The sequence below is a fragment of the Cupressus sempervirens genome, chromosome 2 (assembly GCF_028749045.1).
Source record: "Cupressus sempervirens isolate cs-2001-9-10 chromosome 2, ASM2874904v1, whole genome shotgun sequence".
NCBI classification, from domain to species: Eukaryota; Viridiplantae; Streptophyta; class Pinopsida; order Cupressales; family Cupressaceae; genus Cupressus; species Cupressus sempervirens.
The window spans coordinates 257,567,244-257,581,297 of NC_143119.1; the positions used below are offsets into that span (position 1 = coordinate 257,567,244).

General features: G+C 38.5%; 1 protein-coding gene across 1 annotated transcript in view; it reads right to left on the minus strand.

Moving 5' to 3' along the window:
* The window catches only part of LOC149572030 (transcription termination factor MTERF2, chloroplastic-like), a 117,901-nt gene extending 104,338 nt beyond the window's left edge, over positions 1-13,563 (minus strand). The window contains exon 1 of the mRNA XM_089813372.1: positions 12,717-13,563. Within this exon, the coding sequence (XP_089669498.1) occupies positions 12,717-13,423 (707 nt within the window). The 5' untranslated portion in view covers positions 13,424-13,563. The remainder of the gene's footprint in view (positions 1-12,716) is intronic.
* Positions 13,564-14,054: the final 491 nt, after the last annotated feature.

Sequence of the window (14,054 nt, forward strand, 5' to 3'; positions counted from 1 at the left end):
AATGAAGATAGAGCTTCTTGAATGGGATCAAGTTAAATCAATAAGTAAGAGATATTTTCCACAGCAAGTCAAATTGTGAAATTGCTATCAAGATTAAATTGTGTAGATTTTGAGTCAAACTCATTGCCCCATGTTCCGAGAATCGCCTGAAAATCACCGGAATTCCCTAAATTGTGATTCGATTCAACCCTAGCGATTTTTTTTGAATCATGAATCGGCTTTCCCGATTTTTTGGCATGAATCACCGATTTAGGTGATTCATCCAAAAAATTGCCTAAATCAGCCGCAGCAGCAATAAAGTTGGATTGAATTTTTTTTTAAAATACATGTTTTTTTTCTTTTCTTTTTGGCATTTCCTCTTTGTTTTAACCCTAAAGGGTCTTCTAATTGTTAGGCATGAGTAGAAGAGAGGAAAAGTGAGAGAGAAGAGGAGAAAAAAAAAACCACAGGTTTCCAACAGACAAGAAGGAAGAGCACCAAAGAGATCAGAAGTCCATTTGGGGAGGCCATAAATTGCATTGGGAGCATTAAGGAGTCAATATCAACACTCCTCAACTCATTTGCAAGAGGTAAGTGCTGATTTATTTATTTTTTGCATGTTAGTGTACTATGCATTTTTTGTTAAATTTTTTTAGTGTTCATTTGCAATTCTTGAATTTTTTTTAATTTTACTAAATTGTAAACTAGGGATTGTTGTTTTGTAGCTTTTGTTTATTAGTTTCAAACTTTGATATGTTACATGAATTTTCTTATTACAGCAGCCCTTTGCTTTCATTTTCTACAATGGGTAAAAAAGATAAATGTTGGAAATATAGCAAAGAGTTTTCTGGAAGAAGCAAATTTCAAACGAAATGTATGTTTTGTAAAACAATAAATTCTAGAGGTATTTATAGATTGAAATACCACATTGTTGCTATACCTGGACATGATGTTACAATTTGCACTCAACAAACTACTGAGGCAAAACGCACTTGTTTAGTGGCATTAGAAAAATATGAACAAGAGAAATTGAATAAAAAAATGCAACTTAAAGGGTTAAGGGCTATTGGCTCTCATGCTCCCGTAGTCGCATCTACATCTGCATTAGCTTCCGCATCCGTAGGTTGTGTTGGAGAGGGTTCTTCCAGGCCTCCTTTTCGTCCTAGTTCTAGTGCTCATGCAAGTGCTAGTGCTAGTCGGTCTTATACTGAGACTGAGTCCAACTCCAACCTATTGCGGCCTAGAGTGCGGAAAAACAGAATGGATAGTTACTTTGTGCCTCGCACTACTCCTAGCTCACAACCCACGTTTGAGGGCATGGGTTTGAATAAGGAGATTCATGAGGCTGCCAAAAAAGAGATTTGCAAATTTTGGTACTTTTGCAACATTCCATTTGTTGCAGCCACGTAATTGATTCTTTTTTCTTGTTTTCTTTAACGTTAAACTTAAAAGTAAAACTTTAATTATATCTACTTGTTTTATGATTCATTGACTAACCATAGATTCTCTTTGCAAGCTTACATAATGATTTGACATCTAAATTTCTAATCATTATCTATTTGTGACAGGGCTCCTTATTGGCAAAACATGATAGATGCAGTTGCTATTTGTGGTCCAAGGTTTAAAGCCCCAACTTAGGTTGAGTTGAGTGGATACCTCTTGGATGATATGGTAGAGGATATAAGAGTTGAGCTTGAGGAGAACCGAAAAGAATAGATCGAAAAGGGTTACACCATCATGACTGATGGTTGGATAGATAGGAGAAATAGAACACTCCTCAATTTTCTTGTATCCTGTGGAGGTGATTGATCATTCTACTTTCCTACATACATAATTGTGAATCGTGATTGAATATTTCAAATTTTGATTTGTTGATTGCTAATTTGTTGATGATCCATTATAATTCGTTGTTTTGTAGAATATACCATGTTTCTCAAATCCATTGATGCTTTCGCTCATATAAAAAATGCCACATACTTATGTGAGGTTATTGAGGAAGTCATAACAGAGGTGGGGGAACAACATGTGGTGTAGGTGGTGACAGATAATGCAGCAAGTTATGTTGCTGCAGGTAAACTTTTAACTTTCCAAGTTTTGAAAATAAATTTATTTTAATTTTGAACTTTTTCTAATTCTAAGTTTCCTAAGTTCTAACATGTTTGAATTTCTAATTAACTTAAAATTGTTGTAGGTAAACTTGTGATGGAGAGGCACCCCACCATATTTTGGTCCTCTTGTGCGGCACACTGCATTGACCTCATGTTGGAGGAAATTGGCAAGCTTGAGTGGGTCAAGTCATGTGTTGAAAGGGCAAAAAATATATGCAAGTTTATTTATAATCATTCATTTGTCCTTAGCACAATGAGGAAGTACATAGGAGGCAAGGACTTAGCTTGTCCAAGCATCACGAGGTTAGCCTCGAATTTCATCACACTGCAGTTTTTGTTGACATCAAGGGACGATTTGAGGAGCATGTTTGTTGGGCGAGAGTGGATTTCATCTTCCTATGCTACAACCATTGCAGGGGTAGATGTGGTAAATTGCATATTTGATGATGATGGTTTTTGGAAACATGCTAGAGAAATCCTTAAGGTAAATTTATTGCAATTTAACATTTAGTATTTTACAGTTTACTATTTAGTATATAAAATTTTTAATATTTAATTGTTTAATGATTTAGTTTTACTTTAAGTTATATTATTTTATCTTTAAGTTTTGACTCAAATTTTCGTTTTACTTTATATATAGGTCACTGAGCCCCTTGTATCTCTCCTACGAACTGCTGATGGGGAGAAGCCCTCTATGGGCTACATATATGAGGGCATGGATAGGGCCAAAGAGACCATTCAAGCCCAGTATGCAGGAGTGTAGGAGAAGTATGCCCCTATTTGGGATATCATTGATAGGAGATGGCATGAATCAGCCCCACCGACCCATCCATGCAACAGCTTACTTTTTGAATCCGACATTTTTCCGTCTTGACTTCAAGGCAATTGAGGAGGTTATCACCGGCTTGTATACAGTGATCCAGAGGTTGAGTAGTGATGAGGATAGCACAGCTACAATGATTGAGCTCGACAAGTTCAATAATAAAGAAGGGTCAGTTTTCTCTAGCAAGATGGCCATAGATGCTCAGGCAATACAGCCAGGTAAAAATTAAATAATATATTCATAAATCTAGAAGTTTATGACTTATAAGTTGTGCATTTTAAATTTTAATTGTTGATTATGTAATTTTAAAGTTGTAAATGAGACTAATTGTTTTTGTGTTCCCTTATTTTATATAGATGGTGGCAAATGTTTGGGACCAAAACCCCAAAACTTCAAAAATTGCCATTTGTATTCTAAGTCAGCCAAGCAACGCTTCTGGATGTGAGTGCAGTTGGTGTTCAAGCACATCCACTCGAAGAGGAGAAATTGGTTGACTGTGCAAAGGTTGAAAGCTCTTTGTCTTTGTTCATTACAACCTTTGTCTTTGAATCAAACAGATTTTGGGCGCTGACTCCTCTTCAATCATTCTAGAGGAAATTGATCCAGAATCAGAGTGGCTCACAAAAGCTGTGGATCCAGTCTTCACTAAGGAAGACTGTGTGTGGGTTGACCAGGTGAATATAGAGGCTGAGGCTGTGGCCATGGCAGAGGAGGCAACTAGAGCATGTTCAGGCGCTGGTAGACGCACACACGCATGCACAGACACAGGCCGTAGCAATGTTGTTCGTGAGCCCATCTTACATATGAGGGATATGGCTCGGCGGTCCTCTAGGACCTACCTTAGACACCTTTCTAGTAGGTAGACTGGATACTTAGAGGTTGAGGCTGAGGCTGTGGCCGAGCTTGAAGATGATGATGATGCTCGAGCTAGAGCCTTGGTTTTTCATTTTGTTTACAGATATTGATACTGATAGACGTACGTTTCATGGATCTTCATCTTAGATTCTTACATACATTTATGATTTGATGTCTTATGGATCTTCATCTTACATACATTCTATGATTTGAATCATTATGATCATATGATTTCTATTTACATCAGCTAGCCTACAATTTACATTTTACATAATATAGTTACGTATGTGATGGATTTTATGTTCCATGTTTATGTATGTTAAGTTTTAACTTCTATTTGATGATGTTATAGTGTGTTTAAGTTATATTCAATAAAAGGTGCATGAAATAAGTTTTAAATTGTTAAAATCTCTAAATTTAAAGGGTTTTTTCAAATTTGCCGATTCCTAGCCAATTCAGGATTCGATTCGGCCTTGCCGATTCCAATCCGATTCCGATTCTCATTACTTTGCTCATAAGAATGAATAGAACACTTAGCACTCAATGCATCTAGGTGATGCTCACAAAGGTGAAGCATCGGAACTTCCTAGGAGGTCACCCATCCTAATACTACTCCAACTCAAGTGTGCTTAACCACAAAATTTCCTCAAGTTGACCATCATGGCATTTGAAGAGGAGACTCGTGTTCAAATCCTCAAAAGACAACTTTGTTGGCCCCACATGCATCTTTGGCATGACGAGTAAGAGGAGCATTGAGTGTTGTTATTGATGGCCAAGAATATCTAAGTGGAAAAATGTATGACAATCGATCAAGAGTAATAAATAGGAGGAAGAAGTCAAGAGTTACCAGTCGAGAGGCACACCAAAATACACTCTGACACACCTACTAGCAAGAAGTCAGAAATGGATATTAGTTGATCCACGTCATCAACCACCAATGTGATAGAAAGGAGAAGCTAAAACGGTGCAAGCAAGCAAGGATAACAAGCTACCATTGGCATCCATCTACGACTGGCAAGGCTACTAGACCCTAGGCGTAGGGTTCACAGGTCTTTCACAAACTGAGCAGACATGGAATTCAAAATAAGCAGGATAATTTGGTTATGGGTAACTGTGCCCTAACATCAAAAAAGGAATGTGCAAGAAAGTTGGAAATATGAGATTTGATGTTGAGTCTGCAAAGAATAGAGAGGAAAGTTGTCGATAGACAATACCTACCGCAAGGGGAGAAGCAATCCAGCTGAAACACGCGCAATAGAGTGAAAGAATAGCAGTGAAAAATAGTTGTAGGCAACTGAGGGAGAGGTGAGGATAGAGCACTCATCAAACAAGCAGGAAGATCAAAGCATCTTCAAAGGAGGCAGAGAAGAGATCTACTCTGCAAATCAGTGTCATATTCAAGGCAAACACTTAATATGCTTTCTTAATATTGCATCTATTTGTAAGCCCCTAATAGGGCCAACTTCATTTCGAAGCCTATTGTAAAATCCTCTAACAAGGTGTCTCTCAAAAGGAGATTTGTAAATCCTCTAACTAGGTAGCTTTAACAAAGCTTTAGTAACCCTAACAGGTTGTAGGCATTCCTAATAGGATGCACTTCCAGAAGAAGCATTTGTAACTCTTATCCAGGCAAAACTTTACATGCATAAGAAGGGCTAGTGGGTATAATATCCCCGCTGTGGATTTCATCCTCACATCGAGGGTTTCTACATACAAAATACTTGTGTCAACTTGTTGGATGCTTTAGTGTGTGAGTTAACTTGTTTCATATTGTTGCATCTATCTTGTGTCTAAGCGTAAAGTGAGTTATATTAAGACTAGTTGGAAGAATCAGTAGAATAACCAGTTTTGCAATCGGTACTGATTCACTCCCCCCCCTATACCGGTTGGGACCAACAATTGGTATCAGAGCACAAATCCCTATTGCAACAAGTCTAACAACTTGAGGGAAGATCAAATGGCATCTCTACGAAGATAGTTGGAAGAAGCCTTGGACGCAATTAAGGACTTGAAAGAAAAGCTAAGAAAATTCTTAGCTAAGAGGAAGAAGTTGATGTTAAAACTCAGCAAAAGTCAAGAAGTCATTGAACAACAACATAGTGGCTCTGAAGAGTCAGATGATGTCATCCTTGATTTAATGGCTGAAATACAACAGTTGAAGGGAGCCTCAGCGCAACTAAGCAAGGAGAGAGATGAGCTAATCAAAGAAATTGCCAAAGCTCAAGCTGAATGAGATGTCACCATCCTAACAAGAGATGAAGCCATTGCAACGACAAAGAGAGTGAGTGAACTAATGACTGAATAGTGTAGTTGCCCCAATATGGAATAGTTCACGGAACTGACCGAGAAAATGCTCAAGCTTATTGAAGAGCTAAGAAGCACAAATGAACGGAATGAGAAATTGAGGAGATTCAATGAGAGCTCTGAAAAGGTTGATGAGCAATTGACGGCTCAGAAAAGAAACAAAAGTACAAACAGTCTTGGTTACCAAGGTGATAGCAAGACTGAAGGAGAGACCTCTAGAGAAAAAAAGTGAACAATAGTAGATTAGGGAGTAAGTTTCCAAAAGCTAAAGTTACTGCTAAACCAATTTGTAACTTTTGTGGTAAGGTAGGGCACACATCTAGTGTGTGTTGGCTTAAGCAAATAACACTTGTTCAACAATGTACCTACGAAGGGTATTGTAACAACTAACATCTCTATGACCACACTACACAGCAATGCATATCTCATTTAAATGAGAAGAGAATAGATGGACGTTGATACTACTACAACAAGTACTAGCATAGAGCATAAGATTGCCGAACCAAAGCTCAAGACAATCAAAGGTCTCTTAAGGCAATGAGTCTCGTTGGAAGGAATAGGTTTCCCACACCTATTTGTATGACTTGTGGAGACGAAGGACATCGAGCAACTCAATGCAACCTAAGGACAAATCCAAGGAACAACTTTGGACCATAGAAAGGTACTGAAATGACCTATTATGTCTACCACAAAATTGGGTATCTTGCTAGAGATTGCAAATACAATAGAAAACAAGGCAGTAAGTCTCTAGTCAAAAAGGAGAAGATTGTGACCATGGAACAATTGGAGAAAGACTTCACCACTAAGTGGACAAAGAAGAGTGAAGCGGCTGAGAACAAGCCAGATGAGGTGGAAAATTCACCGGCCATTGGGGAGACCTCACAAACTAACTAAGCTCGAATAGCTTAGAGGAATTAAAAGACTAAGGTAACAATTAGAAACCGGTCCCCTAATACAAAACCGGTAGCAATACAGATGAAGAGAAGGAATGGAGACACTAGGCATAGCTTGTTGATTAAGACTCTGAAAAAGTAACCGTTGCAAACGACTCAATGCATTAATGATATATGTCCTTTGGTAGGTAAGGCATTCGCCAACTGTTGCAAATTTGATGATGCAAATCTTCTATCATAAATACAAGGATTGAGAGTCATTTGATACTTTGCATTGTGAAAACACTTGTGCTTTCAAACTACAAAACCCTAAGAGCTCAAAAGCAAGAGCTTGCGAAAGTATCATCTACAGGAAGAAATCCTTGCGAATTTGCACAATAAGGAACTTGAATCAAGCAAAATGGTAGAAAAGATCAACAAGGTGAACCTATTTAACAGTAGGCAAAGTAGTCACCCGGAATATTGAGGAATTATAGCAAGAGGGAGAGATGTTGAAGATGGAACCGCACTATCATCTTTGCATGATGATGTCTTGCTCACAGAGGATGTCAGTGCATACCTAGAAGTTGTGATACACAAGATCGGCGACAAAGAGATAAGAGAGTTACATGTCACTTTCTGTTTAGAAGGAACCGTGAAAGAACACGAGGATCTAGTGGAGTCCACACTATACAGAGCGGTGGAAATACCCAATTTCTTACATGATGAATGGGTGAGGTTTGTTCTTTTCAGAATTCACGAACAAAATATCTAGTTGGACAAACCATATAAGATCACCAAAGTCCTAATTGAAAGGGTAACTGGGTTCAATGCATCTAGTATTCGTCTGTCTATGAACATTGTCTCGGCAAGGCAAGCAACCTCCTTCACATGAGGAAGGACAACACAAGATGGAATGGGGTGCACCACAATTGACATTCCAAGCCCTAAATTGAAGTTTGTGACCATGGTGTTGGGTTACAAATTGTGCCACACCAGTGGCAGTGATTATGTTCCAAGCAACATAGCCTATAGAGTAGTTCAAATTATTCACAACAAATCAAAGGTTGACCTGTGCGAGTAACTTCACAGACAAATTTTGGAAAATATTGGAAAAATAATGAATGATCATCAAAATCAAACTCTAAGATACGGATCCATACTAGTATGTATTTTCTTCTACCTAAGGGGAGAATTCCCCGAATCCCCAAAAATCAAATGAAACAAAGACCAACCAATCATGGTTCAGACTGGAGAGTTACACAGAAAATTGGAAGGAAAAGGAAACGTCGTAATGTGGGATTATTTCAAGCATTTCCAAAAAAAATGAATCAGAGGGAAAGGATAGCCACAAGTCTAGTGGAAAGCTACAAAGACAAGATTTACTTTTTGGCAAGCACAGATAAGTGCATTGTGTGTTCAACACAACCCAAAGCTCTATGGATGACACCTTTCGGCTATGAGGTAAAAGATGAAGAAGCCAAGCAACACATAGAAAGGCTTCTACCCTCAAAAGAAAGCATTATTTTGCCAAGGTTTGGCACCTACGCAAAAATTAGAAACGGGCTCTTATTGGAGTAGAAGGAAACACAAAAATCCACTCCACCAAGAATGACAAGGAGTCAAGCACCTAAGCCCTTTACAGCTATGTCATCCAAGACGATGAGCACAAAGGAGATGGAAGAAGAGCTAGGAACCAGTCTGCCTTGCATGGCCTCAATAGCAAAGTGAAGAAGAGAATCATTCCCTAAGGAACCAGAAGCCGAAGAAACTGAATTAGAAGATGATGCAGCCTAGAGCAGTCGTGATCACTAAAGCTACTGAGGAAAGGGAAGAGGAAGCATCAGTGGCGCCTAATAAAGGTAAGCAAAAGTCTAAACCAATTCCTATCAGTGAGATTGTAAACATAATTGTAAACAATCATGATTACACTATTCTCAGGAATAGATTTGCAAGGTTCTCCAAGGAGAACAAAGCAAAAGCTGTAAATGTTGTATTATCTAGCCTAAGGACAAGTGACAGAAGGCCGTATGATGTCAGGTTAGATTGCCCAAAGACTTAAGAAAATTATTAAATGCTAAATGGAGCACTGGAATAAAAGATTATGAATAGATGGTGGAATATTCCCTAATGAAGGTGAGATCTAGAATGAGTAAGTCTCAAAAATATCGCATACTAGGGGTATACAAAGAAAAATTTAATAATACAAGGGATATAATTAGCCTTATAACAGGTTGAAGGAACCAATAAAAAATAAGCATTAGTCAAAATCTAAAAGAGCTAACACCAAACATTGATGTCTACCTAAAAGGCAATCATTTACCAAGTAGTGGAATGAGTATGGGAATTGGCAAGCCCAAACAAACAAGTACTGAGACCCACTCAAGGATAGAGACAGAGAGAAAAGAACAAGAAAGGAGATAGGAAACTCCTAGTCCTGACAAAGAGGAAGATGTATCAAAAGAAGAGGAACAAGAACTAGCCAGGGTAACTCAAGAGGAGGCAACCGCACCAAAGGAAACTGCGACAAACAAGTCTGCAATTGGAGCAGAGAAAGATTAACAACTGGCAAAAACCTCATTGAGTCACCGGTCACACGGGTAGATAAGCAAACAATGAAGGAGAAAGTTGGGTCACAAGAAAAAATGACTTCTCCAAAAGATTGAAGAAACAATCAAAACAACGACCATCTATGTTGATTTGTCACCAGAGAAGCAAGAAGATAAAAGGGAGGATTCACCTGCCATAGTTTAGATACCAGATGAAATACCTCTAAAAGAAAAGTCCCCAATTATGGAAGAGGACATGGAATCCCTACCCAAGATAGGAGCAAAGGAAGTTGAATCACAAATAGAAAGACAAGGTGTCGCAATTAGATTGGCACTATCACAATCAAATGTGTTTGAAAGAAAGACACATAGACAAGCAAGTAAACGAAGAGTGCCAAGCCTATCTGGAACAATAGGCGGAGAACAAATAAGAAAAAGAAGAAAACCAGCCAAATACACAACGACATCATCATCTTCTAGCTCAGAAGATGAAGGAGAATTTTATAAGAACGTTGGACCACCAGAGAGAAAGGAGGAGCTAGATGCGCTCACAGCGGATAAGAAAGAGAAGATACAGGACATGGATCTAGAAGAGATCAACGAATACAAGCAACACGTAAAAAGAAAGCAAAACTGAAGGAGCAACGAACTAGCACGCTAGTGATTACCAAAAAAATTGTTGCAGACCTAGCTTCTGATGTCAAATATGATCCTAATATGGATCTCATCAACTAACTCTCTACACTAGTTGACAAAAGACAACCAAGGAATTGTAGAAGCACTGATCGAGAAGAAGCTTGAAACCAAAAGGATGAGTATACTGCAAGAACAAGTGATAAACAACTAGACCACCCTACAGGAAATCAAAGAAAACTTGAAAGAAACTTTACAGGCCTCAACCCCAGTTCTAAAGAAGTCATCCAATCTGCACGCCCTATCATCGGATCTGGAGCATAAACTTCAACAAACTCAACAGGAGGTACAAAATTTGAAAACAACTACAATATAGTCACTGACTTTGCAGCTGACTATCTATCCAAAACACAAGGGATGCTACATCTCATACATGATATCAACGATGAATAGGAGAAGCGAGCACTCAAGCTCATGGAGGCTCAATGCAAACTATCCCCCATGACAGGCATCATTTAGGCACAAATTGCAAGTACAGAAGCCATCATCACACAACCCCCAGGCAACAACATAATTGAGTTGGAAACATTCTTGGGAGAGATGAAAAGTGAGATCTTTGCTCTCACAACTTTTAAGGCATCATGGGACACCCATCTTGCCACAATACAGGAACAATATCCAAATGTATTCAACAACCTATAGTCACCCCACATCAATCTTTGTCATTGATGACAAAAAGGGGGAGAATACCCGAAGGAGGAGAACATATGAATAAGGGAGAAACTATGAAAGGTGGAGAGAGACATGCAGAACAAACAAAAGCACAGAATCACCGGAAAAAAGCACTAGAAACCAAAGTGACATAAAAGAGAGAGGCACATTGTAAAGAGAGCGTCTAGCACATTTTGTCCAAGTCCATCTACCAACACCTTTCACCAGTACAAGCAAAAGCATGAGAAAGGAGCTTCGCAAAGAAGAATGGGGAGCATGGTGGTAAACATTGTTCTACCATCAATGCCAAAGGGGGAGATTGTTGGCCCCACATGCATCATTAAAATGAAGAGAAAGAGAAACATTGAGCGTTGTCATTGATGGCCAAGAATATTTGATTGGCAAAATGTGTTACCACTGGTCAAGAGGAAGCAACATGAGGAGGAAGTCAAGAGTTGTCGATCAAGAGGCACAACGGCATGCACTCTGGCACACCTACTAGCAAAAAGTAAAAAATGCATATCAGTTGACCTGAGTCATCAACACAATGAGTCACCACCGATGTGACAAAAAGGAGAAACTAAAACGACGCAAGCAAGCACGGATGACAGGCTACCATTAGCGTGTAGCTAGGATTGGCAAGGCTACTAGAACTAAGTGTAGGGTTCACGGCTCTTTCATGAATAGAGCAGACATGGAATTCAAACTTCGAATTCAAAATAAGTGGGATAATTTGACTATGGATAATTGTGCCCTAACATAAAAAAATGGAATATATGCAACGAAGTTGGAAGTGTGAAAGTTGTTGTTGAGGCTGCAAAGAATAGACACGAGAGTTGTCAACAGAGTACCTATTGCAAGGGGAGAAGCAATCCAACTGCAGCAAGCACAGTGGAGCGAAAGAATAGCAGTGAAGAATTGTTGTAGGCAACCGAGGGAGAGGTGGGGATAGAGCACTCATCAAACAAGCAGGAAAATCAGAGCATCTTCAAAGGAATAGTTCAGAGATCTACTCAGCAAATCAGTGTCACATTCAAGTCAAACACTTAGTATGCTTTCTTACCATTGCATCTATTTTATATCTATTTGTAAGCCCCTAACAAGGTGTCTCTCAGAAGGAGATTTGTAAATCCTCTAACCAGGTAGCTTTAACAAAGCTTTAGTAACCCTAACAGGTTGCAGGCATTCCTAACAGGATGCGATTCCAGAAGAAGCATTTGTAGATCTTAACCAAGCCCCCCTTACATGCATTATAAGGGCTGGTGGGTATATTATCCCCACCGTGGTTTTCATCCTCACATTGACGGTTTCCACGTACAAAATACTTGTATCAACTTGTTGAATGCTTTTGTGTGTGAGTTAACTTGTTTCATATTGCTGCATCTATCTTGTGTCTAAGCATAAAGTGCGTTATATTTAGACTAGTTGGAAGAATTAATAGAATAACCAAATTTGCAACCGGTACTGTTTCCCCCGCCTCCCCCCTCCCCGACTCAGTACCGATTGGGACCAACAAAGTTAAATACTAATTTGTATAAATGTTGACTGATATCATTGAACGGGAAATCCAGCAATGATGAGAAAGTGAAATGCAGAGTAAGAATTTGTTGAAGATAAGGTCGAGGTGAACAACCAAAGCATTCATAGGTGAGATCCACATACAAATCTTGACAGTTTAAATCGAAAATACTACCAAATGCAATTCCAGGCAAGGTGAATCTAAAATGCCACATGTTAATATATAAAGAAGAGTTGTGTTTAAATGGGTTGAAACCCAATAGACAAGGCCAGGTGTAAGTCCTGGATAAATATGACTTCAGACAATCATACAAAAAATTGCATATCATTAAAAATTAAAAAGAAATATAAATTAAGAACTCACTTAACAAGTTCGACAACCCCTGACTGTTTGATGCAGAACCTTGCACGAGTAGTAAAATTTGCAGTGGCAAAGTCTGAGTTGCTTTTAACGGATGCAGCTCTAATTATGATGTAATCTACAAATCCATCTAAGTGAGATATCAAATTATCTGAATACTTCTGGCTCAATTTCGATGCAGTCATTGCTTCCTTTAATAATTCTGCAGTTCTAACCCTTCTGATACGCAATGCCTCTTGCAATGCATCTTCGTCCAATTCTCTAACCTTCTCCACATTTGGGGTACCGCCAACTCTTCCTGGAAACCTGGGAGTTCTACTTGCAACTGTACCAACATCCTCTAATTGAAGCTTCCTCTTCTCGCTATTCGTCAAAATGGCTTCTTGTTCTTCTTCTTCTTGTAAAGTTTCAGAGTAAAGCAAAGACAGGGGTCTTGCATTTTGCTTTCTCAAAATCCCGCCTTTGTTGATTTCATCAGTGGAGGTGTCAGGATTTGAATTAATTTCTTGGCCTTTGATTTCTAGTCCAACTGCAGCGGGAGTTTGGTTAAGTGCAAATCCTGCCTGAAGAGTGCGAAATATGGGGGATTTTAGGGGAGGAATGTAAGAATTGTTTTTGTTCAACCAGGTGAAAGAATGGAATTCTGATGATCTCGTGTAAACTGATAAACTTATAGGAGGAAAAGATGGCGCGCAGAGCATCCACTTCATGGTTGATGATACGTTCAATTAATCAAAACCTGTTCTCAGCTGTGAGCACCCACAAACACGACCCCCAAGATAATGTTTCGCCATTGCTTTAAGGCTAGATATTTTTCTTCCTCGTTCACCACCACACCCAAAAAAATTATCCAACTACACCACGGAATAGGGTAATCTTATAACTGGTAGAGCATATCTATTGACTTACATGTAAAATTTGAAAGTTTAATATTTTAAATTTATTTTTTTAATTTGTTTGTGTGGAATGATTAGTATGAGTGATTTGTTTTTTATTTTTAACTTTATATTTCTTGAGAGTTTGTATCTTGTTCTCAATTTTTCCTTCGCTATCTTGTTTAATGGTTTATTAAAACTATTAACTATTACATATTAAACACGGCCCCCAAGATAATGTTTGCCATTGCTATAGGCTAGATATTTTTTATCCTTATTCACCACCACACCCAAAAAGAAATTATCCAACTACACCACGGAATAGGGTAATCTTAAAACTGGTAGCGCATATCTATTGACATACATGTAAAATTTGAAAGTTTAATATTTTAATTTAATTTTTTTAATTTGTTTGTGTGGAATGATTAGAATGACTGATTTGTTTTTTATTTTTAACCTTACATTT